Below are 25,774 nucleotides of genomic sequence, written 5' to 3'. Positions count from 1 at the left end.
AGCCAGGCTATGTAGCTGATCTCAAAAAGAGGGATATAGTAAATATGAAGTTTGTTTGCTTAAGTGTTTGTTTGAGGTAGTGTCTGACTTTGTACCCCTGGCTGGTTTGGAACTCACTATGTGGACCAGGCTGTCCTCAGGTGGCAGAGTGCTGGGATTAATGACATACATCACCCTTCCAGGCTAAAATAAATCTCAAATTCAATTTAGGTAATTGCTAGTGGCCATGACATTTTATCCACAAAGACCTAGTAAATTTAGATAGCAAGAGATCAAATCTAACTGGTGAGTAATTCAGGTGGTAGAGTGAGTTCAGTTGCTTGTGGAGCATGCAGGAAGCTCTAGGATTGATTGCTAGTGCTGCAGAAATGGTGCCTGGTGTTACAACGCCGTTGGAAGCTAGAGAATCAGAAGTTCAAGATCATCATCAGCTGCACAGTTAAGTCTGGACGTCATAAAACCTGTCTCAAAACAAATTAAAAAAACAAAACAAAACAACCCAAGACCTCTAAAGAAAATAATAATTTAAACTGGGTGTGATAGAAAACAACTGTACTCTCGATCTCTCCTGCTCTTGCTCTTTACCCTCCCCTTTTCTCCCCTCCCCCTCCCTCCACGTGCTCATAGCCAGCCTCTACTCCTCTACACTTTCTCTGTCTCTACTCCGTCAACTCCCCTTCCCATGCCCCAAATAAACTCTACTCTATACTAAAAAAAAAAAAAAAAAAAAAAAAAAGGAAGAAAGAAAAATAAAAAAGAAAGAAAGAAAAGAAAACACTGTAATCCAAGCAAACAGAGTAGAAGCAGGTTTAGGAGTTCAAGGTCATCTTAGACTGTGTAGGGATTTTGAGGTCAGCTTGGGCTACCTACGACGCTGTTTCAAAAACAAAAAGTACCGGCGCTTGTGAGTGCGAGTGTGCTTGCGGGTGGGATTATCAAAATGTAGCCATGGCCTACATTTGCAACGGGAGGATTCATGTGATGAAGGCAAGAGGGATGCCTAGAAGAGTTTGACCCTACATGAATGCCTGGTGTCTGAAGAGACCAGAGAGCATCAGATGCCCTGGCATTGGTGTTTCTGACAGTTGTGAGCTTCGCATAAGGGTTCAGGTCCAATGCAGGAGCAGCAAGTAGACCTTACAGCTGAGCCATGTTCTAGACCTCTGGTTCTTTAAGATTATTATAACCCTTAACTTTTTTTTTTTTTTTTTCGGAGCTGGGGACCGAACCCAGGGCCTTGCGCTAGCTAGGCAAGCGCTCTACTTTTTTTTTTTTTTTTTTTTTTTTTTTAATGAGGAAACCATCTGTTCTGAACTGGCTCCATGCTTTTCCCCAGGGTTAACGTGAGACCGCCTCCAAAATCAATTTATGATCATGTCAGACCCGGCTCCCCAGCTGTCGGACTACAGTTCCCGTGGGGCCATGTGGTAGCATCGCGAGACTTCACTCAAAAGAGGCGGCGGGAATGCGGTGCTTGCTGCAGCTAGAACAGTTAGGAGGGGTGGGATCCTGAACATGGCGGATCTCAGTAGTCCCGACGGCGACCCGACCATACGTACGCTCTTGCGGCACGTGCTGGATACAGCGGATTCGCACACTCCGAGACGACGCCAGAGCACTCAGACGAAGTATGTGAGGGAGTTGTCCGAGCAACTAGGATGAATGGGGAGTGTTTGTTTGCGTTTGAAAAGTAGAACTGGGGGTTGGGGATTTAGCTCAGTGGTAGAGCACTTTCCTAGCAAGCGCAAGGCCCTGGGTTCAGTCCCCAGCCCCGAAAAAAAGAAAAAAAAAAAAAGTAGAACTGAGCCTCAGAGTAAAGTCTGAGATGCTGAGATCTGACTCTGTTCCTAATCAAATTAGTCTCAGCTATGCTGTATGTATGCTCCAGGGTGAGTGCTCCCAGGTGAGACCAGAGTCTCACAACATTGCTGGATCTCTAGAAGCAGAGGGTATGGCTCTGTTTTAAACGCTGTTTCACTCAACCCAGACTAGGGTTGTACTTCCAGATGATTTCACCTTTCCCAACACATACAGCCCTACTCTCTGAGGCTCCCATGGGAGGTCGGGAGGCAGGTACTGGAAAGATGCTTTCCTAGAGAGCAGGGCTTTGCCCTGACTTTGAGCGTCTTGGCTTGTGAACAGGAGGTACCGAAGTATCTACCAGTCTGGAAGAATGCCATCCTCAAGTGGAAACTTGTTCATGATAAGGTGGTTTTTGTTTTTTTCTCTCCAAAGTGCTTGCTAGTGATTAATCCCAGGATCTTATGCCTGCTAATTATGCACCACCCGACCACCGAGTGTCATCTCCTACCTTTTTGGTATTTGAGACAGGGTCGTACAAAGTTGCCTTGGCTTGGCTTGAAACTAGCCCAAACAGGCTTTGAAGACACCATCCTCCTTCCATAACCTCCCTCATAGTTTAGGGATTAGAGGGTTGGTAACGCCAGACCCTTATTCACTCAAGATGTGGCATTATTTATTTACTACCAGTTTGTGAGACAGTGTGTAGGTCAAAGGACAACATTCAGAGTCCATTCTTGCCTTCCAATGTGTGGATACTGGTCATTAAATTCAGGGTACCAGGCTTGGAGGCAGTGCCTTTAACCACTAGGCCATCCAGCCAGTCCCTCCTGCTATGTTTTAGACCTACGAGTAATGAGGTATAAGCTGTGCTTGGGGAACACTGACAGAGTTCTGAGACACTGGACTGGTGAAATTGGGCTGGGGTGACCCATGGGGAACTTAATGTGACACTGACAACTTGAAAGGTTAAAAATAAATTTCCTACTTGGATTGTTACTCTAATGCCCGGAATGGGATAGTCTTCCAATTGTAGCCTATGTGACTAACCTCTACTCAACTATTCTGCTAGACCTCCCTCTGTGAGGCTTTCCCTCACCCCCTGCTAGGTCAGTCATAGTCCTCTGTACCTCAGGGCTACCCTTCCTCCTCTTTCTTGCTGGGGACTATGAAAGGTACAAGTGGTTTCTAGTATTCTGCCTCTGAAGGAGAAGAACGCTTTTTTTTTTTTCTTTTTTCTTTTTTTTCTTTTTCTCGGAGCTGGGGACCGAACCCAGGGCCTTGTGCTTGCTAGGCAAGCGCTCTACCACTGAGCTAAATCCCCAACCCCGAGAAGAACTCTTAAACCACAACCCCTTGTGAAGGCTAATGTCTGCACCTCCAGCTCCTCCCACTTCTGGCAGAATTCTCAGAGCGGGGTGTTTTGGTTTTTTTTTTTACACAGTCCACAAAGAAGAAGGTCTCAAACGCCGTACTCTAAGAGGCAGGGTAGCCAGAGAAAGACGAGTACCAGAAAGCATTCGCATGGAACTGGGGTAAGTGTCCAGCCTACTCCGTGACTGACTTGTTAGAACCCTAAAGTCTAGCAGGTTAAAGACTATTTTTGTTTTGAAGCCTAACTTGAGGGGCTCTCAAGCCAAAAAAGAGACTAGTGGTGCTTGTACCCATAGTCTGTTGGTAGATTGGCTCGAGTTCAAGGTCATGGGCACCTGGAGGAACAGACACCCCGGACTCTGCTGCAGAATATCTTGCTAACTGGTAAGTGGGTATCAGCCTGCAGTTAAAGTTAGGTGCTAGTCCAACAGTCAAACCTATGATTCCTTTCTTTGTCAGCCCCACCCTTTCCTTGCTATTTCTATAGCCCCAGAATCTTCCACTGTGATGCCAAACCCAGTGGTGAAGCCAGCACAAGTACCAGAAGTGGCCAGGCCCTCCAGACGGGGAAGCAGTCGGGGAAGGTACAGAGTGAATTTCCTTCATAGTCTGAGCCACTTCTTGGGGTCCCCAGAAACTAAAATTGGGCTTTCTGATATGTCTGAGATAAACATCATTCTTTTAGCCTGGAGTTACAACTTCCTGAGCTGGACCCCCCCTCAACCCTGGCTCCAGGTCTAAAAGCCCCTGGCAAAAGGAAGCAAAAGCTGAGACTGTCTGTATTTCAGCAGGAAGTGAACCAACAGTTGCCTCTCCCCCAAGGTGAGACCTAGGACACACCTGAGCTGTTTTTTCTTCTCTCCTCTTGGGAGTAGAAAAGACCTGAGAGAGCTTTCTTGGGCTTGAGTAACTCACTGTGGATTCTTCTTCTTACATTTTGATGGACCCTGATAGAGCAACGTGGGGCTGCTGATGGTTCGTCCCTGGCCAGGTACTGTTCCCTGTCCTGGGGTTTATACAATCTGGTGGCCATATTCTAAGAGATGCGCCCCTTTGGGGAAGCTGTGTCTCAGGCCTTCCTGGTATCTGCTTCCGTCCTAACAGCTCCTTCAACCTCAGCTTTGTCCCATCTGTCCAGCCCCAGACAGTGGACAGACCTGGTCTGGCTCGCAGGCGTCCGGTACGCCGACCTGTGAATATCGGTGCTTTTTTGCAGAATCTGGAAAATAAATCCTTAACCTCTGCTCTTCCAGGTAAGGTTGGAATTTTCTCTTTTAGCTTTAGGGAGAAGCTACTACTCTATGACAGACAGGAGGCTCTACTAACTCAGGGCTGCTCCACTTGTGATGAGGTCAGGGATACTGTATTGAGCCTGGCCAGGCATGTAGAAATTTCTGTTTTCCTTACAAAGTATTTACCTGGTACTTTGGTGTATTAGTCAAAGTTCTCTAGAGGAACAGAACGTAGAGTGTGTGAGTATAGGGGGAAGGATTTATTAGAATGGCTTATAGGCTGTGGTCCAGATAGCCAGCAATTGCTGTCTACCCATGCAGTATCCAAGAATCCAGTCATTTCTTAAGTCCTCAGCTGGTCTTTAGTATATGCTGGAATCTTTAAGTAGGCTCTGTTGACAGTGAGGGTATAAACTTGCTACTGAGAGCAAGAGCAAACAGGCAAAGAGAAAGCAGCCTTCTTCCATGACCTTTATATAGGCTGCCAACAGGAGTTGTGGCCCAGATTAAAGGTGGATTTTCCCACCTCAGAGAAGTGGGAAACATCAAATGATTTAAGGAAAAATCCCTAACAGGTGTGCCCAGTCATTTGGATTTTAGTTCATTCCAGATATAGTTAAGGTAACAACCAAAAATAGTCATCATAGCCAGCGCTTGCAAATTCCAGGCCAGTCTGCTCTGCAGAGCGAGCTCCAGAACCATCAAGGCTACATAGAGAAACCCTATCTCAGAAAAAAAAAAAGAGGAAAAAGAATGGCCATCAGGGTGAGTCTAGTCTTAGTCTCTGTGGCTTTCATTACTTTATATTCTTGAACTACAGGGCGTCCTATAGTGCCTGTTAAAAGACGGCTGGGGAAATAATGATCAGTTAGCACTAAGGTTAGGTCCTGTCATACAGAAGAACATTTGCCGGGGCCAGGGAGAGTGGAAAGGGCAATCACTTAACTAGAGCTCCATGAGCCTGATTCCAGAGAACAAGTTCATGTTTGAGGAAAGTGCTGAGCAGAGGATATAAACGGTTTTGGGGGCTATGAGCAAGTTGTACAGGCTGGGGGTGTCAGAGGAAGGCCAGGAAGGGTGGCCTAGCAAGGAGGGCAAGGGAAGGTAGAAGCCTTAGAAGGGACTTTGTCTCCTTCTGGACGTTCCTTAGGTTTCGCTGCCTCTACCTTTTAGTCCCAGGTTTTAACAGGTAGGCCTAGGATATAGAATTTCTCTGGCTCTTGATCTCCAGGTGACAGTCATAGAACGCCTGTTGCTGCTCTGCCAACGGATGTAGTGTTTGAAGACACACAGCCTTTCTCACAGCCCTTAGCTGGCTGTTCCCTTAGTGTGCATCACTCTCTGCCCAACCCTTCTCAAACTGAGGTTGAAGATGCTGAAAGAGTTGTGGGCCCCAGGACACCAAGCACTGGGACTAGGCCGCAGAGCCAAAGTGAGTATAAGGAGCGGCTGACTTAGCCTGGACAAGGGATTTCCCTCCTCCAGTACTTGTGTGTACCCAGAAGCCCCTGCTCAGGACTCCCTCCTTTTCTGAAGAGCAGAGTTCGGGTGGGGCCAGGAGAGTCTGAGTCAATGCTATGGTGCTGTTTGTCCTCCCCTCAGTGAGCAGAGCTGGCTTTGGTGCCTCTCCTTTGCCCTTCTCAGAGCCACAGCCTCAGTCTCCAGAACTAAGAGAAGCAGTGGGATCCAAGGAGGCTGAAGAGCCCAAGGATTTAGAAGGATCTTCAGGGGATGAGGAAACTTCTGGCATGCCAGGTAAGAGGCCTAGTGTAGGTATCCGAAGATGAGTGTTCCTAGCTAGTTTTTTTTTGTTTGTTTGTTTGTTGTTTTTTTTTCTTTTTTCTTTTTTTCGGAGCTGGGGACCGAACCCAGGGCCTTGCGTTGGCTAAGCAAGCGCTCTACCACTGAGCTAAATCCCCAACCCCCCTAGCTAGCTTCTTAGGTCCTATCATACAGAAGAAAATTTGCCGGGGCTGGGGAGCATGTAAAGGGCAATCACTTAACTAGAGCTCCATGAGGCCCTTAGCAATTAGGAGAGTAGACCTTTACAGCTGTGTAAAATGGCCAAGCCTGAACCCCTTGTGCCACAACTCTTTCTCTACAGCAAGTCGAGAATTATCCTCCAGCGCCCAGGACTTACTCCTAGCCGAAGAGCCACATCAATTATTTGAGCCACCCCCATCACCTGGAGTTGCAGCGTAAGAAACCCTGGTTGTTGGGAAGAGTGTGTCCTGAATTGGCACTGTGCATTTTTTAATTCCTCATAGATATGCAGATGACTGCCAAGCACAGCAGCTCAAGCCTGGTAGTTAGAGTCTGCCTGTCAGTCATCCTGGTGCCTGTGCCTACATGTTTACATGAACTTCGGTGAGGGAGAAGCTCCTAGGTCAGCATGTAACCCTAGGCGGCTTCCTAGAGGTCATTGGGCTTGGGACAGGCAGTAATGGATTCCTGAGGGGGGGAGAGAGACTGTCCAATTTGAGATCTGAGGTTTAATAAACTTGAGCAGGTACCAACATAAATGTTGAGGCTTGACTAGGATATTGGGTCTAGACTGAAGGATCAGGGTCACAGGGAAGGAACAGGCTGTGTTAGTTATCACCCTCTCTCCTCCTCCTCTTCCTCCTCTTCCTTTTTTTTTTTTTTTTTTTTTTGAGACAGGGTTTCTCTGTATACTCCTAGCTATCCTGAAACTCAATCAATAGAGGCTGGCCTTGAATTCAGATTCTTCTGCCCTGATTCCCCAGTGCTGGGCTTGAAGGTGTTGTACCCCCCTCTCCATCTCCCCCCACTCCCTGTTGGAGTCCTTGTTCAAGTTAATTTGCAGCAGTCCCAGTTTGAGCAGAGCCAGCAGGAGTTGTTCCATCAGCTGTCTGCTCCTGTCCTCAGCGTATCTTCCGAGTCTGTGCCAGCCAAGCTTCCGTCCAGGACCCGCACTGCACAGCCCAGGCACCACCAAGACCCCTACAAGGCCGGACTGAGCCACTATGTGAAGCTCTTCAGTTTCCATACTAAGATGCCCGTGGAGAAAGCGGCTCTTGAGATGGTAGAGAAGTGGTGAGTCTAGCATGTGAGTGGGTACAGGTGCCATTTCACAGACAGACTCTTCAGTTTGTTCTATTGCAACCTTCTTGGCAGCCTAGACGAGTATTTCCAGCGCCTTTGCAATGATCTGGAGGTATTTGCTGCTCATGCCGGCCGTAAGACTGTGAAGCCAAAGGACTTAGAGCTGCTGATGCGACGGTAAGTGCACATAAAAGGGAGGCTGAGTATGAGAGGGCTGGTGTTAATTCTGTTTGATCCTCTTTTCCTCTCATACAGACAGGGACTAGTCACTGATCAAGTCTCGCTGCATGTGCTTGTGGAGCGGTACCTGCCCTTGGAGTACCGGCAACAACTTATCCCCTGTGCATTCAGAGGCAATTCTGTCTTTCCTGCACAGTAGGACCAGGCCTTAGCTGGCACCTACTCTCCCTACCTTGGGCATCTAAACAATTGTCAAGGTTCCTCATCTCCTAGCACCAATAAACTCTCACAAATGAGTCGTTCTGCTTTTTTTTTTTTTTTGGTTCTTTTTTTTTTTTTTTTTTCTCGGAGCTGGGGACCGAACCCAGGGCAAGCGCTCTACCACTGAGCTAAATCCCCAACCCCTAGTTGTTCTGCTTTTTAGTGCATGTCTTAGGGCCTGCCCAGATCACCTTCCCCCAGCCTGAAAAATAGTATGAATTTAAATAAAGAATTTTATACTAGAAGAAGGTTAGCAACATTGGAGTATTTCTGTTGCCTTTGGAGGCTCTAGCTTGCTTGCTCTGGCTCTCGAGGTCCTACACGCTTCGTGTCTGCCATCTTAAGTCGATCAAGTGCAGTCTCAAGCGTTACGGAAATTATCCCCTGCCTCTCTTCATCATCCAGTGGAACATCAATTGCAGGGATCTGATAGGCCTGGCTCAGGTAGGCACTCAGAGTCTGCCTGTCCATGGTGGGATCAATGTTCATCAGTGTCCCACGCATCTTCAGTAGGGTCACCTCTTCAAGACTGCCCACAAGGAAAGAAAGACAGGCACATAGGCTTGAGCTCTTCTCTCTGTACCCCGACCCTGAAGTGCCTATAAACTACTCAGATCTGAGTAGTATCAAGCATAGTACCTGTTGCCTGGGGAGACTCAGGTACCTGAGATGCTCTCTGATATGATTGCCCAACCCGGGGACCAGTGGCTGAGTGGGACTCTGGGGCCCAGGGCCACTCACGGTTCCATGTTTAGCTCCTGCTTCAGTTCTTCTAAGTAAGCTTCCTTCTCACTGTTATACTGTTCCCACAGCTTTTGCACAAATGGCTCACTCTGGCCTTCCTCATCCTGTGGGTGCAGTAGGGGGGAAGGCAAGGTGAGGCCATTTGATTGTAGTTTAAATAAGACTAGGGAAGGGACTGGCAAGTTTTGTGTCTTCCTACCTCAGTAAACAATGATCGATAGTTTAACATGTCTGTGTTGCTGCTGTCTGGACCCCAGCCTGCTGCCTCCATCAACTCCATAATCTGCTCTTCCTTCTTGAGAGGAAAGGTAGTTTTGAGGACGGTGCTATGGGGAAAATGAAGTTTCCAACAGGGCCTGAGTAACCGAGTCTGCCAACTCACCCTCCCAGCCCTCCTGGGCCATCCCCATTATTATTTCAACAGGTTATTTTTGTTGTTTTTTTTTAGAAATTTATTATTTATGAGTATACCATAGCTGTCTTCAGACACACTAGAAGAGGGCATTGGATCCCATTACAGATGGTTGTGAGCCACCATTGGTTGCTGGGAATTGAACTCAGAACCTCTGGAAGAGCAGTCAGTGCTCTTTCTTTTTTTTTTTTTTTTTTTTTTTTTTTTTTTTCCGGAGCTGGGAACCGAACCCAGGGCCTTGCGCTCGCTAGGCAAGCGCTCTGCCGCTGAGCTAAATCCCCAACCCCAGTCTGTGCTCTTAACCCCTAAGCCATCTCTCCAGCCCCTCTGAAGGTTTTTTTCTTTCTTTTTCAGAGTTCTTGAATTCATAATGATGAGCTGCATTATGCTACTTTTTTGTTTTACCTTGATTGATTGATTGATTGATTGAGAAAGGGTCTATATCTATGTTAATGTGGTTGCCAAGAACTCACTCTGTAGACCAGAATGGCCTTGAACTCAGATCCACCTGCCTCTGCCTCCCAAATGCTGGGATTAAGAATGTGCACTACTGGGCTAGAGAGATGGCTCAGTGGTTAAGAGCACTTGACTGCTCTTCTAGAGATCCTGAGTTCAAATCTCAGCAACCACATGGTGGCTCACAACCATCTGTAATGAGATGCCCTCTTCTGGTGTGTCTGAAGGCAGCTACAGTATACTCACATAAAATAAATAAATCTTTAAAAAAAAAAAAGAATGTGCACTACTATGCCTGGCATGTTTTGAAACAGTTTTGTTCTAGGCTAGTCTGGAATTAATGACTCCTGCTTTTTTTTAATCTCTCAAGTGCTAGAATTCCTATGTCACCACACCTGGTGAGGTCAGGAGGTCAGCAGGCTTTGAGGCTGTGGCCCTTTCCCTGAGGCTCCCCTTTCCCTGAATCTGACCAGTCAATCATAGACCAGAGTTTGGAGTAGTCTGGTCAGTCTCCTACCTGAATTGTTCCATGGTTATTGACCCCTCATTCTGAGTGTCAGCATTTATCAGCTCCTTCAGCAGGTGGAACAGTGTGTCTTTTTGGTTGATATATACACTCTCCAAAGTCTATAAGAGGGAAGCAGTTATTAATATGCTGTTTACTACAGTAGTGGCAGGGCCATTTTGTGCCGGGGACAAAAGCCCTTTCTAGTTCCCTGAGGGTAACAGGTAGGACCCAGGTCAAAGCTCACCTTTCCCATCAAAACTGCATAGAACTGACTCATGATCTCACTGGAACGAAAGAGCTTGATATTTTCAAAAATGGTATAAGCCCAGGCCATGGCTTCATTGACCCCAAAGCGACGCTCCAGAAAATTGAAGAAGAAATCTGGAAATGACTCTTTCTATAGGGTGAGGACAATACTTGGTCAGAGCGTTCCAGGCTTATTAGGCCCCCACCCTACTCCCTACCATCTTGAGGGAACTCCTCAAACTGGAGCTGAAGTTTTGCAGAAGCGATGTTTTATAACCAGTGAAAGCTGACCTGCTCCTCTGCAACACGCTCCTTCCAGGCATCCTTAAGGAGATTTACCACCTCCTTTTTGCTGGGCTTCTTGTTCTTCACAGGGCCATCAAACCGAAGGAATGGAGGGATGGAATCCCCAAAGCCCTGAAAGGCAGGTGTCAGCACATGGTTGGACCCCACCATTGCCCTGTTTGTAAATGGGATGATGAGCTCTAGATGGCTCCCCCAGAATCTTAAATGGCCTCTGGCTCAGGACTCCCTACCAGGCCAGGGAAGAAGTCCTTCTCCCGAAGCAGACCCATGCCAATTTCCTCCAGGAGCACATCCACCAGCTGGTCACTGTTCTTCCCTTCAGCCAGCACTAGCCAGCGTTCCTGGCCCCCTGCTATGACACCTGCAAGTTGGGAGAAGAAGCTAGAGCCCGGTCCATGTTGTTCAGCAGGCCCTGGGGCCCCTACAATCATTACTTTCGCATTTGGTCCAGTCAGGCCGCGGTGTAGAGGTGCGCTGGATCTCCTGCAGCTCATTATAGAACTGGTCCCGCTCCTTTAGTGTGCTCATGTGCAACTGCAGCAGCATCTCATGCTCCTTCCGGACTTCTTCATAGTCGCCTCTCAGGCTTTCTAGCTGTAGGCGAGGTGATTGGTCCTAACCACCCACCTGCCTGAGCATACCCTACCATGTCCCTCTACCTGCCCACCAGGCACCTGCTCTTGAAGCTCCATGTTGGTCTTCTCTTGCATTTCGAAGTCTCTCCTGGGCACCACATCTCCAAAGTTGGCTTTCATTGTGTTAAGTTCCATCTGCGTGCGAGTCAGGTCTTGTCGAGTCATCTTCAGTGCCAGAGTTAGCTTCACAGGGTCTTCTCCCCAAACGCCTGCAGAGGGCCCATCGTCTGTCACCCTGGCTCTAGACCTTATACTCAGAGTTGGGTTGAATATTGCTTGGGGCATGCCCTCTACTTGAATGGGCCACATATGTTTGAATTCATATGTTTGAATATTTGTTCCCCATTTGGTGGAACTGTTTGAGAAGGATTAAGAGGTATGGCCGCCTTGGCGAAGGTGTTTCACTGGGGGCAACCTTGAGGTTTCAAAAAACTCAGTACCATTCCCACTGTGTTCTCTGTTTCCTGACTGTGGGTCAGATATGAACTCTGAGCTGCTGCCCCAGTGCCATGCCTGTTGCCGTGATGACGACAGACTGCTATTCCTTTTGGAACCCCAAATCCCAAAAAAGTGCTTCCTCCTACAAGTCACTGTATTTTAGCTCTGCAATAGAAAAGTAATCTACCTCTTCTGCCTGGGACTTGTTGGGTCCACAGCATCACCACCTTAAGGGGTCAGGCTTAAGTAGAGAACCCCAGGACATGTGGTGCTGGGTTTCTCCTGCCCAGGGTCTCAGCTTCCAGCAGTGTAAAGTTTCCTACTTTATTTTGTGATTCTCAGTCTAACACAAAAGATCCAGAGCCTGGGCTAGTGACCCAGACATCTCCCACCATGTATGGACACAGGATAATAAGATATTAGGAATATTGAATGAGCATGATAAATGGTGACAGACAGACTTCAGCATCTTAGGAGAGAAACCTGGGATTACCTGGGCTCTGGGCTAGTGACATGTCTTCTCGCTGGTACCTCAGTTCATTCAGGTCCCCGATGAGAATCTTTCGGGCATCTCGTTCGGTAAGGTAACGCAAGTACTCCTCAGCCAGGCTCTTCCTCAGTTTAGCCACCTGGGGAGTAGGAAATAGACTTGCATTCTTGGTGACCCTTGGAGTGCTGGTTGGCAGCTAGTCACTCTAGGGGTGTGATAAGTTCTTGACAGTCCTCTCAACTTAGGAAAAGGAAAGCAAACCGATCATGCCTGAGTACTTAGCAAGATGTCAGTGCTTCAGCCCATGGAGAGTTTCCTGGTGCCTGGAGCCACCTTGGAGTCTATACTGAAAGGGGCAGAGGGAAGACAGTAGGGGGATTCTTGGGAATGTGATAGCTCCTCCATTCCAGGCAGAAGGGTAGCCAGGGTTTGGGGTTGCCTCAGTCACCACCCCCAGGCTACAGGTACAGCAGGAACATGTGGACTTTGTCAGCTCTCCCAGTTCATTCACCTCACACTGCAGTGAGATCTTCTCTTCATTCTTTTTATCAATGAGTTTTAGCAAATTCATCTTCTCTTTCTTGAGCACAGAGATTTCATGCCTCTCCTCAGCCCTCATGGCCAGAACTCTCTCACTGCAGTCCTCGTTCACAGTGACAATCTTGGCCTTCAGGGGCTCTAGGGACCGGATTTTCTCTCTTTGGTGGGCTAAGCAAAGATAGGTGGGTTGGGTATGGTAGTGCATGTCTTTAATCCTAGCACCGCAGAGAGGAGGCAGATCTCTGAATTGAAGGCCAGTCTGTCTTACAAAGCAAGCTCCAGAACAGCCAGGAATACATAGAAAGACCCTGTCTCAAAAAACAAAACAGACAGGTAGAAAAGCCCTTTGGGGGGGGGGGGGCGGGGCAGGGGGGAACAGAGAACAAACAGCCAGAAATCACAAATCCTTGGTTACACAGGTCATTGGTGTACATGGTCTTTTGCCTGTAGGTGTGTCTGTGAAACCCATGTGTGTCTAGTGCCTGCAGAGACCAGAAGAGGAGGTCAGATCCCCTGGAAATGGCGTTACAGATAATTATTGACTAACACGGAGGTGCTGTAATTCGAACCCAGGTCCGCTGGAAGACAGCCAGTACTTAACTATAGAGCCATCTCTCCAGTGCCTCTCTACTCTCTCCACACACTTGTTTTTAAGGAAGGCAGCAGCTGAGAATAGAAGAAGCCTTCAGTTCTGTGGATGCTTAGCTTGTTCTGGGCAGATGAGAGAGTTCCCAGAAGGACTTACTTTCCTCAGATTCCTGCTGTTTACTACAGATTGCTTCACCATCTTTCTAAAGGAGAGAGGGGGTTGAGGCAAGCAAAACAACTAGAAAGATCAGTTGTTAGTAGAGAATTAAAAAGTCAGAATAGTCTGTTTATTCCGGGGGGGGGGGGGCAGGGCAGAAAGGAGCTGCAGTCTTACCCAGCATCACCTCATACGCATTCTTGATGGAGGATAACAATGGCTTGTATGTCTTGAAATCCTCTATGAAGAACTCAAAGATCTCCCTATAAGGCTGCCATAAAAAAGGAACTTATCATTGCCTGACCCATAGCCCCCACCTCAAGTGGACGCAGAACTATTTCCATATGAGACTGCCTATGTCTGGCCAAGCACCACCCAAGTCTTAGGACCATGAAGCTGGAGAAGAGGGACAGGTGTGAAATATTGCCTCCTGCCAACTCTGAAACTTAGCAACCCACCAGTGTGAGGTAAATATGCCATTCTGCCCAAGCTGGCTCTAGCTGCCCCGGCAGTCAACTTCCTGCCTACCAGATGGATCCTGTATCTAATTTGTCTCTCACCTGTAACCCCTCTTTACATCAAAGACCTATGGAAACGGCATTAACAATTCTAGCTTCCTGTTCTGAACTCAAAGTGCAAGAGTGAAATTCTCCCTTCCAACTTAGATTTAGAATGAGTCTGTAGGCATGTGTGCATGTGCATGCATGTGCTGTGGTTCATAGACGTCAACATTAGGTGTCTTCTTTGAGATAAAGTCACTCTCTTACTGAATCTGAAGTTCACCAATTAGCAAGGCTGGCTGGCTAATAAACTCCAGGAATCTGCCTTCCTCTCACTGGCAACCCCCAAGTACTAGAGCTACAGATGCAGCTGGGCCTGGCTTTTTAGGTAGGTGAGTTCTGGGAATCCAAACTCAGGTCCTCACACTTGTACAGTAGGCTTTTGAGCACTTGAGCCATCTCTCATCCCTCAGAAACATTCAGATGTGAAAGGAGACTCTAGGCCTGCCAACACAGAAGGCTTTTGGAGGCAGGGTTGAACACAGGCTCGGAGCCAGCCTTGAGTTGGAATCCCAGCTCCACCACTTCCCTGTGGGATGCCTTCAAGCGTCTGCTTGTAAGAGTGTGTCCAGAGCCTGGAACACAGGTCAGCATTCAGTAAATGCTTCAGTCATGTCTAGGTCAGAAGTCTGAGATTCCTTTTCATCATCACTGAGTCCCTCTCTAGTGTGTACCAGAGTCTGGATTGCATCTAGACTGACCATTCTTTTTCCTTTAGTTTCTCATTGTTGCCACCAGGCCAAAGGCTCTGTCAAAGGACTTGCCTCTTTTCAAAGAGGAATAGTCGCAAGATGGAGGACCACTTCCCCGTGAAGGTCTATTATTCAGATCTGATGCATGAGGTTTCTTTCCACCCTTGACATGTTGGGTCTGTGGGCTCTGACCTGCAGCCTCAGTTCTTGTGCAGAATCCGTGCTCAGGTCCAGCAGCAGGAGTTCCTTGCGCAGGTAATTCTCTAGTTGCTCCAGGTACCTGGGCTTGGAGATGCTCAGGGGCTGCTGCTGCCAGCTACTGCAGAGGATGGTGGGCTGAGATGTCACTAGCACCCATGGATCCTTGTACTCTTGGTCTGGGGCCGCAAACTCCACTAAGTTCTATGTCCTGGACCAAAACCTAGCCTAGATCAGCCCATCCCCCATTAGGCTGGCCCTGGCTTACTTGGCTCGATTCCGGCTGTCATCTGAACAGGGCTTTCGTTTATGTAGAATCGTCTGGCCACTGGTGTATGTAGGCCATGGTGACAGGTGGCCACACATGGATAACTGCAAGGGCTTAAGGGAGGGACAGTTGGGGTTACTATGGCAACATTAGTCCTCCGTCCACCCCGCCCATTTTTAGTATTGTTGAGGATTGAACCCAGAACCACCTCACACATGTTAGGTAAGCACTGTACTACTGAGCTGTAACCACAGCCTAATATTCTTCTGCTTCCTTACACATGTACGCACGCACACACACAATCTTGCTATATGGCCCATGCTGGCCTTATACTCAAGGCCTTGCCTCCAGTCCTAGATGCTGGGATCACAGGTATGTGCTAGTACACCCAGCTACAGACATCGTTAATATGGTTAATAGTTAAGACTGTGGTCTTTTAGTTATAGATGGTTAGGATTAAATCTCGAATCTTCCTTATTACCAGTGTGACCACAGGTTAACTTTTCTGAGCCTCAGACTTTTCATCTGTAAAGTAGGGGTAACAGTAGTCAGCATCCCAATGCATGAGGCAAGGATATCAGGAGAAAACTGTGTAGTGCCTGCTAGGAATCCAGTAAATCAGAGTTACACTCTTCTATATTGTCAGGGGACATTGAATACTGTCTTATGACAAACAAAAATGAACACTGAAGAGCCCTGTACAACATGCTGAAAGCATAAAGAAATAGGAGAGGAAGCAAGTCCAGGCTACGCCTAAACGGAAAGACAGACCCAACTACAGAGATTAACAAATGGAGCCTGGAAGGACACTGGGGAGAAAGAAGTAGGTGAGGGTCCCCTGGCGAATGGGGTTTCATTTTGAACCATTAGCAGGTGCATTTGGTACAACGTGGTATTTATGGCTTTTTTAAAAAAATCTTTTCGGGGTTGGGGATTTAGCTCAGTGGTAGAGCGCTTGCCTAGCAAGCGCAAGGTCCTGGGTTCGGTCCCCAGCTCCGAAAAAAAAGGAAAAAAAAATCTTTTCATTAAATATGGCATAGAAAAATGCAGTAAGTTGGGTGGTGGTGTACACACCTTTAATCCCAGCACTCTGGGAGGCAGAGCCAGGGCTCTCTGCATTCGAGGCCAGCCTGGTCTACATCATGAGTTCCTGAACACACAAAGCTGCTTAGTGAGATCCTATCTTGAAAAAACCAAAGCCAAAAACAGTAAATAATAATAATAATAATAATAATAATAATAATAATAATGTTGATGATGATCTTATTTTTTCCATGTGGAGAGTTTTAATGACAGAAGAGTCAGAAGAGTAGAAAGGCTGGCCATGGGCATGTCGGGGGAAGGGGAGAGGGATGGGGAGAGAAGGGACAGGGACAGAGGGGAAGAGCAGAGCAGAGCAGAGAACAAAGAGCATAATAATCTTATATAGCATGCATCAACTCCTGGGTTCTGTCCTAGCCCTGTGTAATGTGGGTACCTGCCTATAATCTTGCAATCCTAACATTCTGCTTGTAATCTGCATGTTCTGGTTGTGGAGATAGAAGCATCCCAAGTGCATGATTATCTTCCACTAGATAGTGGGTTCTAGGGCAGCCTGGATTCTGACTCAAAGACCCGTCCCACCCAAAAATAGTCCAGCCTGGTATCAGGAAGATCTTTGAATTCCAGGCCAGGCTACATATCCAGTTCTAAGACAGCCAGGGCTACATAGAGACCAGTTTCAAAAAGTAAACTATCTGGTAACTCATGCACATAATTCCAGCACTCCACAATTAAAACTTTGATGCCAGCCTGAAATACACAGAAAGACCCTGACTCAAATAAGCAAACCATATGGGCTAGTACACACCTGCATCTGAGCACACGAAGGGTGGAGGCTTGGAGTTCAAGAGGATCCTTAGCGTCACAGACAGTTTGAGGCCAGGTTGGGCTACATGAGACCATCTGAAAACATTTATTCTATGTATGTGAGTACACTGTCGCTGTCTTCAGACACACCAGAAGAGGGCATCAGATCCCATTACAGATGGTTGTGAGTCACCATGTGGTTGCTGGGAATTGAACTCAGGACCTCTGGGAGAGCAGTCGGTGCTCTTAACCTCTGAGCCATCTCTCCAGTCCCATTTTTTAAAAAAGATTTATTTATTTATTATATATAAGTATACTGTAGCTGTCTTCAGACACACCAGAAGAGGGCATCAGATCTCATTATAGATGGCTGTGAGCCACCACCATGTGGTTGCTGGGATTTGAACTCAGGACATCTGGAAGAGAAGCCCAGAGGTCTTAACCATTGAGCCATCTCTCCGCCCATCCCCCCCTTCTTTTTTAACTAAAGATAAACTAAGGGAAAACATTCAGGCCAGGTGTATGTGTGGCAGGGAGTAAAACAAACAAATAAAGGAACCCCCCCCCCCCCCCCCCCCCGGAGCTGGGGACCGAACCCAGGGCCTTGCACTCGCTAGGCAAGCGCTCTACCGCTGAGCTAAATCCCCAACCCCCACAACAAACTTTTTACATAGTTGGTGGGAGTGGCCTGTAATCCCAGCATTCCGCTTAGGAGTGGAAGCAGAAAGAGCATGCCTTTGAGACCATTGTGTCAGACTGTCTCAAAACAACTAAAGTGGAGAGTCCTGGGCTTAATATTGATGAGTTTGGAAAGTGTTTCAGATTTTCAAAAGGAGAGTAAAATTTGCTCTTTCTGCTTTTTCAGATGGAGAAAAGATAAGCACCTTACTTTGATTTGAGCAGGCCAATGAAAACTCCATACACTGTGGAAATGGCTGCTTCTTTCCAGGGGTTTTTAGCTTCTAGTGAAGATTTCTGCCCAAGGGCTGCTAGAACATTCATGATGTTCCTCTGAGTTCCCTGCTTTTTGCTTCCCCCTGCAGGTAAAAACTGGAGGGTGCCCCACTCCCAGGAGATGGCAAAACAGCTCCCTCTGGTAGTTGGTGACACCGAAGGAAAATGAACAGAGCAAAAGTGCTTGGACTGCAGGTCTAAGCTGAGCTAAGTCTTTGAAAACTGGCCGAGTCGGAGTGGAGCTGAGGTCTCCTTACAGGAGTGTGGGGAATGTGTTCTCTAGAGTCCATATTTGCTCTTTTCTCCTTACACGGGGGGCCTCATCTTGGAAGTTCCCAGCTTCTTAACATATTTGGCCTATATGTTCCCAAATACTTCCCAACGAACACATTCACACAGTAAATGCAACACAGCACCAACACTGTTCCATTGTCAGCTATAAGTTCATATATATATATGTATATATATATATATATAACTTTTAATAAGTTTGTGTCATATATAATTTTTTCATTTATCAATTTATTCACTATACATCCTGATACAGCCTCCCCGTATATACTTAATGTTTAAAAGTTTGTTTACTTTATGTATATGAACATTTTGCCTGTATGTAAGTGTTCCACATACATGCTTGAAGTCTGGAGCGGTCAGAAGAGGGCGCCAGCTCTACCTGAACTGGAGTTACAGTGTTAGGAACAGGACCCTGATCAAGAATAGCAAGTGCTCGGGGCTGGGGATTTAGCTCAGTGGTAGAGCACTTACCTAGGAAGCGCAAAGCCCTGGGTTCAGTCCCCAGCTCCGAAAAAAAGAACCAAAAAAAAAAAAAAAAAAAAAAAAAAAAAAAAAAAAAGAGTAGCAAGTGCTCTTAACCACTGTGGTACCCATTCTAGCCCCATGATGTTTTTCTTGGAGATTTGAACAAATCTCCTTTTTTTTTTCCAGAGCTGAGGACCGAACCCAGGGCCTTGTGCTTGCTAGGCAAGCACTCTACCACTGAGCTAAATCCCCAACCCCACAAATCTCCTTTTTTTTTTTGCTTGCTAGGCAAGCACTCTACCACTGAGCTAAATCCCCAACCCCACAAATCTCCTTTTTTTTTTTTTTTTTTTTTTTTCCGGAGCTGGGGATCGAACCCAGGGCCTTGCGCTTCCTAGGCAAGCGCTCTACCACTGAGCTAAATCCCCAACCCCCACAAATCTCCTTTTTAAGAAAGGGTCTCTCTCGTGTAGCCAAGGCTGGCTTTATAAGAATGCTTTAAAAAAATTTTTTTTTATTTATTATATATAAGAACACTGTATGGGCTGGGGATTTAGCTCAGTGGTAGGGCGCTTACCTAGGAAGCGCAAGGCCCTGGGTTCGGTCCCCAGCTCTGAAAAAAAGAACCAAAAAAAAAAAACAAAAACAAAAAAACACTGTAGCTGTCTTCAGACACACCAGAAGAGGGCATCAGATTGCATTACAGATGGTTGTGAACCAGGGTTGGGGATTTAGCTCAGTGGATTTAGCTCAGCTCCCAATAAAAAGAACCAAAAGAAAAAAAAAAAAAGAAAAAAAAAAAAAAGAAAGAAAGAAAGGGTCTCTCTCGTGTAGCCCATGCTGGCTTAGAGTTTGCTGTGAAGTTCAGGCTGGCTTTAAACTTGCAGCGATTTTCCTCAGCCTTCCCAGTGCCAGGGTTACAGGTGTGAGCATTGTGCTTGATCTATACAAAAAGTCTTAAAAATAGGAACAAGGAACTCAGAACCAAATCCAATAGAGAAACACTCTGTACTGTGCCTTCACATGCTTGTTCCTAAGTATTTATAGAACTCAAGTACTGTTATCAGACCTAAGGCCATAAAGACAAACGGTATAGGTCACAGCAGACAGGGTCCATTTCAGAATGTTGAGTTGCAAAGTGAAAGGTGCTGAGGGAAGGGACTAAGTCTTTTCTACCTAGAACAGCCTGGGTCAGCTTTCAGATGAGGAAGAAGGACCAGCATGCTCTTACCTCCTCCCCCAGAGCCTAGTGAGCCTGGCTTCTGTGAGTGAGTCATATTTCTCTGATTGGGAAGAAGCTAGTCTGCTGGGTTATGCTTTGGGGTTGTAGGTGGAACAGACAGGTTGTAGAAGGTGACATGTGGGCTTCCAAAAGAAGAGCATCACTAACCAGTGTCCTTCGCTTCTGGGAAAGCTTGCGTTTCTCAATGCTCTCTGCTTCCGGAGTCCCTCCTGAAGATTGTGTGCGTGTTCTGCATAGAAAAGAAGCTGTAGTGGGTGACAGAGCCCATAAAGGGGAGGGAGATCCCTCTGACCCTTCCTCACAGAGTGTGCTCTCCTCTTTCTCCCCACCCCCTCTGTGTGTGTGTGTGTGTGTGTGTGTGTGTGTGTGTGTGTGTGTGTGTGTGTATACGCTTGTCAGTCTGTGCAGGGCATTGTTTAATGGTGAAAGAGTCTGGAGGCCTGGCATCTGGAGTTTCAAAAGGATCAGATTTGAGCAAATTAACCTCCTTTAGCAGTTTTCTCTTTTTTTTTTTTTTTTTTTTGCAAGCGCTCTACCACTGAGCTAAATCCCCAGCCCCTAGCAGTTTTCTCTTAAAGAAACAGAAAATTCTTATTCTGTTCCAAATAGGTTTGTAAAGGTTAAATATGAGTGAGTTAAGCACCAGGTGGTAGTGGCACAGGCATTTTATCCCAGTGCTTGAGAAGCAGAGGAAGGAGGAACTCCAAGTTCAAGGCAAGTCTGGTCTACAGAGCTACTTCTAGGACAGCCAAGACTACACAGAGTAACTCTGTCTCAAAACAAACAAACAAACAAACAAACAAACCAAACCAAAACAAAAATCAATCAAAAAATGAAGGAAACAAAACACTACGAAGACTAAAATGTGCTGTATAGGCTTTAATTATAATAGCAGATTAGGAGAAAAATGGATCCTGAAGAGATTTCAAACTTGAAAGTCAAGCCTTTTGGGAAGGGGCTTGCTCAAGGTAGGGAGGCATTCAAAGAGGGCTACATACATATGGCCAGTGTGACCCAAGTGGAAGAAACGGAAGAGGTGATTCAGTGATCTGCTGGTTAAGGGTATACTGCTAGACAGACTTGTGCACCTGATGCTAGCTGGTGACTTTAAGTATGCTGTTGTACCTCAGTTTCTTTGCTCATAAAAAAAGTGAACCTAGAGCCAGGTGCTAGAGGCATACACCTTTAATCCCAGCACTCAGGACACAGAGGCAGGTAGATCTCTGAGTTCTAGGCCAGCAGGGTCTACAGAGAAAATTCCAGGACAGCCAGGGCTACAAGGAGAAACCTTGTTTCAAAAAACCTAAGGAAAGAAAACAAATAAAAAGTAGGACTAGTATTACCCAAACATGTGAACCCAGTTAGGAAACCCTATTCTGTACAATTCCTCAGGCCTACTTTAATGGAGCAGTGAGACCCCAAACCTTAGTTTTTAATGCCACTTAACATTGAATGTGAATAAAGCAAATGGACAAGCAACTCACAGAGAAGGGCAGATGTAACCTGATATATGTTTGTAACTAACATGGACTAGTAGTCCTGTAATCCTAGCTGGTTAGGAGGCTGAGGCAGGAGGATAGCAAGTTTAAGGCTGTCCTGGGTAATTTGCCCACATTCTCTCGTGACAGAAGGCAGGCAGAAAAGGAATTGGGCTGCGCACAAACCCTAAATCCCAGCACTTGGAAGTCAGAGACAGGTATATTTCCGTTTGTGGCCAGCATGCTCTACATAGTGAGTTCCAAGCCAGGGGTACACAGTGAAATCCTCTTTCAAAACAAAACAAAACAAACAAACAAACAAACAAAAAAACAAAGAAACAAAACAAACTAGAGGGACTGGGCATATACCTCAATGGCAGAGGACTTGCCTAACAGGCATGGGGTTCAGGTTCAGTCTCCAATACTGATTTTTGGTTTTGTTTTTAAAAGACACATATTGGAGAGTAACAAGATACAGTACAATTGGGGTTGGGGAGTTAGCTCAGTGGTAGAGCGCTTGCCTAGCAAGCACAAGGCCCTGGGGTCGGTCCTCAGCTCCGAAAAAAAAAAAAAAAAAAGATACATTACAACTTAATCTGCTCATTGGGGTCTTAATATCTTTTTCTCACCATCAGTCACTATCCCCAATTCAAAAAATTTATTCATTTATTTAACTTAATTTTGATATGATTCTCACTAAGTATCCCGGGTGGCCTTGAGAAATCACTACAGAGACCAGGCTGTTCTGGTATCCATTTTCCTCCCTTTGCTTCCTGGAATTACCAGCATAAACCACTATGCCTGACTATGTTTTTTCCTTTTTATACCTTTGATCTTTGAGATAAGTTCATATGTAGTTCGGTATATCCTTGAATTGAGGCTCCTGCCTCAGACTCCTGACTCATGGAATTACAGGCACGTATTTATTACAATGCCCCTTAAAAATTCTGTTCTTGATCATACTGTAACCACCATGAAAGGGAAAACAATTAGGACGACTATGTAGCTCTCTAGACATCAGAAGAAAATGCCAAATGGAAAAGTTCAGTAGGTTACAGCTGTTGTTAGCTTTGGACATAAAAATCAAAATGAAAACCAAGCACACCCAGCAGAGTCTCATCCAAATAAGGCACTGTGATGGTTTGTATGTGCTCAGTCCAGGGAGTGCACTATTAGAAGGTGTGGCCCTGTTGGAGTGGGTGTGTCGCTATGGGTGTGGGCTCTAAGACCCTCATCCTAGCTGTCTGGAAGTCAACTAGTCTTCCAATAGTGGCCTTTAGATGAAGATATAGAACTTTGAGTTCTGCCTGCGTCAATCATGCCTGCCTGGATACTGCCATGTTCCCACCTTGATGATAATGGACTGAACCTCTGAACCTGTAAGCCAGCCCCAAATATATGTTGTCCTTTATAAGACTTGCCTTAGTCATGGTGTCTGCTCACAGCAGTAAAACCCTAACTAAGACAGGTACTTATTTTTAATTTCTAATTACTTTTCTTATTTTGAGTTTTATTTTATTATTTTATGTGTATGAGTATTATCCTAGGAGGCCAAAAGAGAACACTGGATTCCTTAGAACCAGTTAAGAGAATTGTGAACTACCTTGTGGGTGCTGGGAATCTCACCCAGATTTCTAGAAGAGCAGCCAGCTAGTGCTCTTAACCACTGAGTCGTCTCTCTAGACTCTAATATTTTAATTTTTTATTATTTTTAATTATGTGTATTGTGCACATGAATGCAGGTGTCCACAGACACCAGAGGTGTCAGATTCCTCCTGTAGTTGGGATTACAGGTGATTGTGAACCACCTGATGTAGACACTGGGTAGCAAACTCAGGGCCTCTGAATGAGCTTACCTGCTGGACCATCTCTGAAGTCCCCTCCAGCCCCATTTTTTCTTTCCTCTCTTTCTTCCTTCCTTTCTTTGTGTATGTATGTATTCATGAGCCACGGGGCACAGGGAAGATTAAAGGACAACTTGTTGGAATGACTTTTGTTCTTCTACCATGTGAGATCTGGGGATCAGATTCAGGTAATCAGACAATCCTTAACTCCCTGAATAATCTCTCAGGCTCGTGTGTGTGTGTGTGTGTGTGTGTGTGTATGTGTGTGTGTGTTTGTGTGTGTGTATGTGTGTTGTTTGTTCAAGACAGGTTTTTCTTATCTTTTTTTTTCTTTTTTTTTTTCTTTTTCCGGAGCTGGGGACCGAACCCAGGGCCTTGCGCTTGCTAGGCAAGCGCTCTACCACTGAGCTAAATCCCCAACCCCAAGACAGGTTTTTCTATGTAGCCCTACCTGTCCTGGAACTCACTTTGTTGACCAGTCTGCCCTTAAACTCAGAGATTCACCTGCTTCTACCTCCCAAGTGCTGACTGGCCAGCTAGGTATTTGTTTATTTATTTATTTATTCAAGTGCTGACTGGCCAGCTAGGTATTTATTTATTTATTTATTTATTCCATGTATGAGTACACTGTAGCTGTCTTCAGACACACAAGAGGGCATCAGATTCCATTACAGATGGTTGTGAGCCACCAAGTGGTTGTTGGGAATTGAACTCAGGACCTCTGGAAGAGCAGTCAGTGCTCTTAAACTGCTGAGCCATCTCTCCAGTCCTAGATTCCCTACTTTAAAAAAAATGATTTAACAGAAACCCTAAAGGAGGAATGCAAAATATTTACATTTATATCACAATGGTGGTGAAACCTCAGTGTTATAATTGGCTGCAGGCAATGGGTTCTCAGAAGAATTTCTTGATATTGAATGACCTTTACAGATAGCCCCACTAAAGTGGCATGCAGGGATATGAGAACAAAAGGAGAAAAGCCCATAGGAGGAGAAACATTCTCCAAGGAAATATAAAACTCTAAGGTCTCTTCTATCAGGTTCTGCTTACGTTCTATTGTGCTAAGCTCTGGTGTGTCCATCTTTTTTTTTTTTTAAGATTTATTCATTTATTATATATAAGTACACTGTAGCTGTCTTCAGACACACCAGAAGAGGGCATGGGATCTCTTTTTACAGATGGTTGTGAGCCACCATGTGGTTGCTGGGAATTGAACTCAGGACCTCTGGAAGAGCAGTCGGTGCTCTTAACCACTGAGCCGTCTCTCCAGCCCCTGGTGTGTCCATCTTGTTGGCCTTCTCTAAGGTCTGAAGGAGGAAACCCACAGTGCATCTCTATAAGGGAAACAGTGTGTCATTACATGAATGGTGAACTCCCTAATGAATGAAGATTCTGAACCTGTTTCATATTCTGTGTGTTGTTGGGAATTCTGGCATGTTCTAATTACAGCCCCAGCCCTATTACATATTTTTTTTCATGGATAGTAATTTTCCTGGATTATGCCTTTGATGGGTAACTCTTTTTCAACCTGCTGCCTGTTTCTTGTAGACTAATTTTTTTTAAGCTTCAGGGACAATCATAGCATTGGTATTTCCTGTCCTTGGAACTTCTGCAGGTTTATTACTATTATTATTATTGTTGTTGTTATTATTATCATTATTAATTATTTTAATTCATTTACTTTAAGATGGGGGTCTCTCCATATAACCCTGGCTGTTCTGGAACTCTTATGTAGAACAGGCTTTGTAGCTTTTTTCTACCAAGGCAGCAGACCCTGAAAGATTAGTGTTGAGAATGAAGTCGCCTCTCTCGCCCTTCTTCTATTACTGGGAATGAGCAGGCAGGAAACAACATTCATTAGACACTGAATGCTTCTTATATTCAGGAGCTGTAGAGAATTTCACATATAATTATACTAAGGCACTTCGTTTTCCAGTGTTTAGCTAAGATCATGTATCTAATGATAAAGTACGCCTGCATTTTTGGCAGCACGTAACGTTCTTACTGGACTGACGAGTCAGTCCCAATTCTATTACAACTGTATCGCTGATTCTGTGGCGCTGAAGTCCTAGCCCAAAGAACTGAGACCAACAGACAGTGCAGCGATCTGGATCAGTGTCATTTTTCTTTCTGGAAATATTCAAGTTCTCCCCGCCCTCAGCCCGGCCAGGTGCTACCTTAGCTTGGAGAAACTCTGGTTACGCGTCTGGGGGTTGGCCATGACTCTGGAGCAGAAGCAGGCTAGAGCCGTTGCGGTAGTGTACAGTCCGTTGCCATGGGGACCAGCCCCCAGCGGCCTCCGCGTTGAGGGTGGGATCACGGTTGCGCCACGCCTCCATCCTCCCCGCCCCCGCGAGCACTCTGGAGAAAGTCCTAATAGTAAAGGTAGACCCCGACCCAGAGATGTGGTGCTCTGAGAACCAGTCAGTGCAGCAAATTTGACATTAGCTACAGAACTGAGGCAGGAGAATAAACTGAGACCATGGACGAGAAAGGC

At 46.0% G+C, this 25,774-nt stretch overlaps 2 protein-coding genes across 20 annotated transcripts; one reads left to right on the top strand and one right to left on the bottom strand.

Moving 5' to 3' along the window:
* Nucleotides 1-1,447: 1,447 nt before the first annotated feature.
* Cenpt (centromere protein T) lies at nucleotides 1,448-7,948 on the top strand. 8 transcript variants are annotated; one of them, XM_063278030.1, is made up of 13 exons: nucleotides 1,449-1,628; nucleotides 3,245-3,335; nucleotides 3,471-3,558; nucleotides 3,662-3,758; nucleotides 3,860-3,996; nucleotides 4,129-4,165; nucleotides 4,279-4,427; nucleotides 5,638-5,838; nucleotides 6,051-6,161; nucleotides 6,511-6,604; nucleotides 7,068-7,463; nucleotides 7,545-7,649; nucleotides 7,728-7,948. In XM_063278030.1, the coding sequence occupies exons 1-13, from the start codon at nucleotides 1,516-1,518 to the stop codon at nucleotides 7,849-7,851; spliced, it is 1,743 nt and encodes a 580-aa protein (XP_063134100.1). In that variant the 5' UTR covers nucleotides 1,449-1,515; the 3' UTR covers nucleotides 7,852-7,948. The 8 variants fall into 8 exon arrangements, with proteins under 8 accessions (XP_063134102.1, XP_063134103.1, XP_063134100.1 ...); XM_039097738.2 differs by having other exon boundaries at nucleotides 6,009-6,161; XM_063278031.1 differs by having other exon boundaries at nucleotides 1,451-1,628; nucleotides 7,296-7,463.
* On the bottom strand, nucleotides 4,648-25,650 carry Tsnaxip1 (translin-associated factor X interacting protein 1). Of its 12 annotated transcripts, XM_039097921.2 has the most exons (17): nucleotides 25,455-25,542; nucleotides 23,290-23,448; nucleotides 20,103-20,184; nucleotides 15,152-15,264; nucleotides 14,878-15,062; nucleotides 13,611-13,704; nucleotides 12,660-12,856; nucleotides 12,152-12,287; nucleotides 11,260-11,429; nucleotides 11,020-11,179; nucleotides 10,816-10,946; nucleotides 10,571-10,696; nucleotides 10,278-10,430; nucleotides 10,043-10,152; nucleotides 8,857-8,983; nucleotides 8,655-8,761; nucleotides 4,648-8,442 (listed from the first exon to the last, which is right to left on the bottom strand). In XM_039097921.2, exons 2-17 carry the CDS (start codon nucleotides 23,375-23,377, stop codon nucleotides 8,202-8,204), a joined length of 2,220 nt encoding a protein of 739 aa, XP_038953849.1. In that variant the 5' UTR covers nucleotides 23,378-23,448; nucleotides 25,455-25,542; the 3' UTR covers nucleotides 4,648-8,201. The 12 variants fall into 12 exon arrangements, with proteins under 12 accessions (XP_038953849.1, XP_063134262.1, XP_038953853.1 ...); XM_063278192.1 differs by lacking the exons at nucleotides 23,290-23,448; nucleotides 25,455-25,542 and adding an exon at nucleotides 17,889-17,988 and having other exon boundaries at nucleotides 14,878-15,004; nucleotides 20,103-20,151; XM_039097925.2 differs by lacking the exons at nucleotides 23,290-23,448; nucleotides 25,455-25,542 and adding an exon at nucleotides 17,889-17,985 and having other exon boundaries at nucleotides 20,103-20,120.
* Between the last annotated feature and the right edge of the window lie 124 nt (nucleotides 25,651-25,774).

The sequence above is a fragment of the Rattus norvegicus genome, chromosome 19, assembly GCF_036323735.1.
Source record: "Rattus norvegicus strain BN/NHsdMcwi chromosome 19, GRCr8, whole genome shotgun sequence".
Taxonomy (NCBI): Eukaryota; Metazoa; Chordata; class Mammalia; order Rodentia; family Muridae; genus Rattus; species Rattus norvegicus.
The sequence above is the reverse complement of the archived record's forward strand: the minus strand, read 5'-3'. Positions and strand labels throughout refer to the sequence as shown.

Bases quoted from the DNA above. Each gene is read 5' to 3' on its own strand.
- Cenpt (XM_039097738.2), top strand. From the start codon at position 1,516: ATGGCGGATCTCAGTAGTCCCGACGGCGACCCGACCATACGTACGCTC. The intron at 4,166-4,278 runs GTACTGTTCCCT...CCGTCCTAACAG, and splicing joins GATGGTTCGTCCCTGGCCAG to CTCCTTCAACCTCAGCTTTG. The intron at 4,428-5,637 runs GTAAGGTTGGAA...CTTGATCTCCAG, and splicing joins CTTAACCTCTGCTCTTCCAG to GTGACAGTCATAGAACGCCT.
- Tsnaxip1 (XM_039097921.2), bottom strand. From the start codon at position 23,377: ATGAATACATACATACACAAAGAAAGGAAGGAAGAAAGAGAGGAAAGA. The intron at 15,265-20,102 runs GTTAGTGATGCT...CCCTCCCTTAAG, and splicing joins CCCAGAAGCGAAGGACACTG to CCCTTGCAGTTATCCATGTG. The intron at 11,430-12,151 runs GTAATCCCAGGT...GGCCCTCTGCAG, and splicing joins GTCACTAGCCCAGAGCCCAG to GCGTTTGGGGAGAAGACCCT.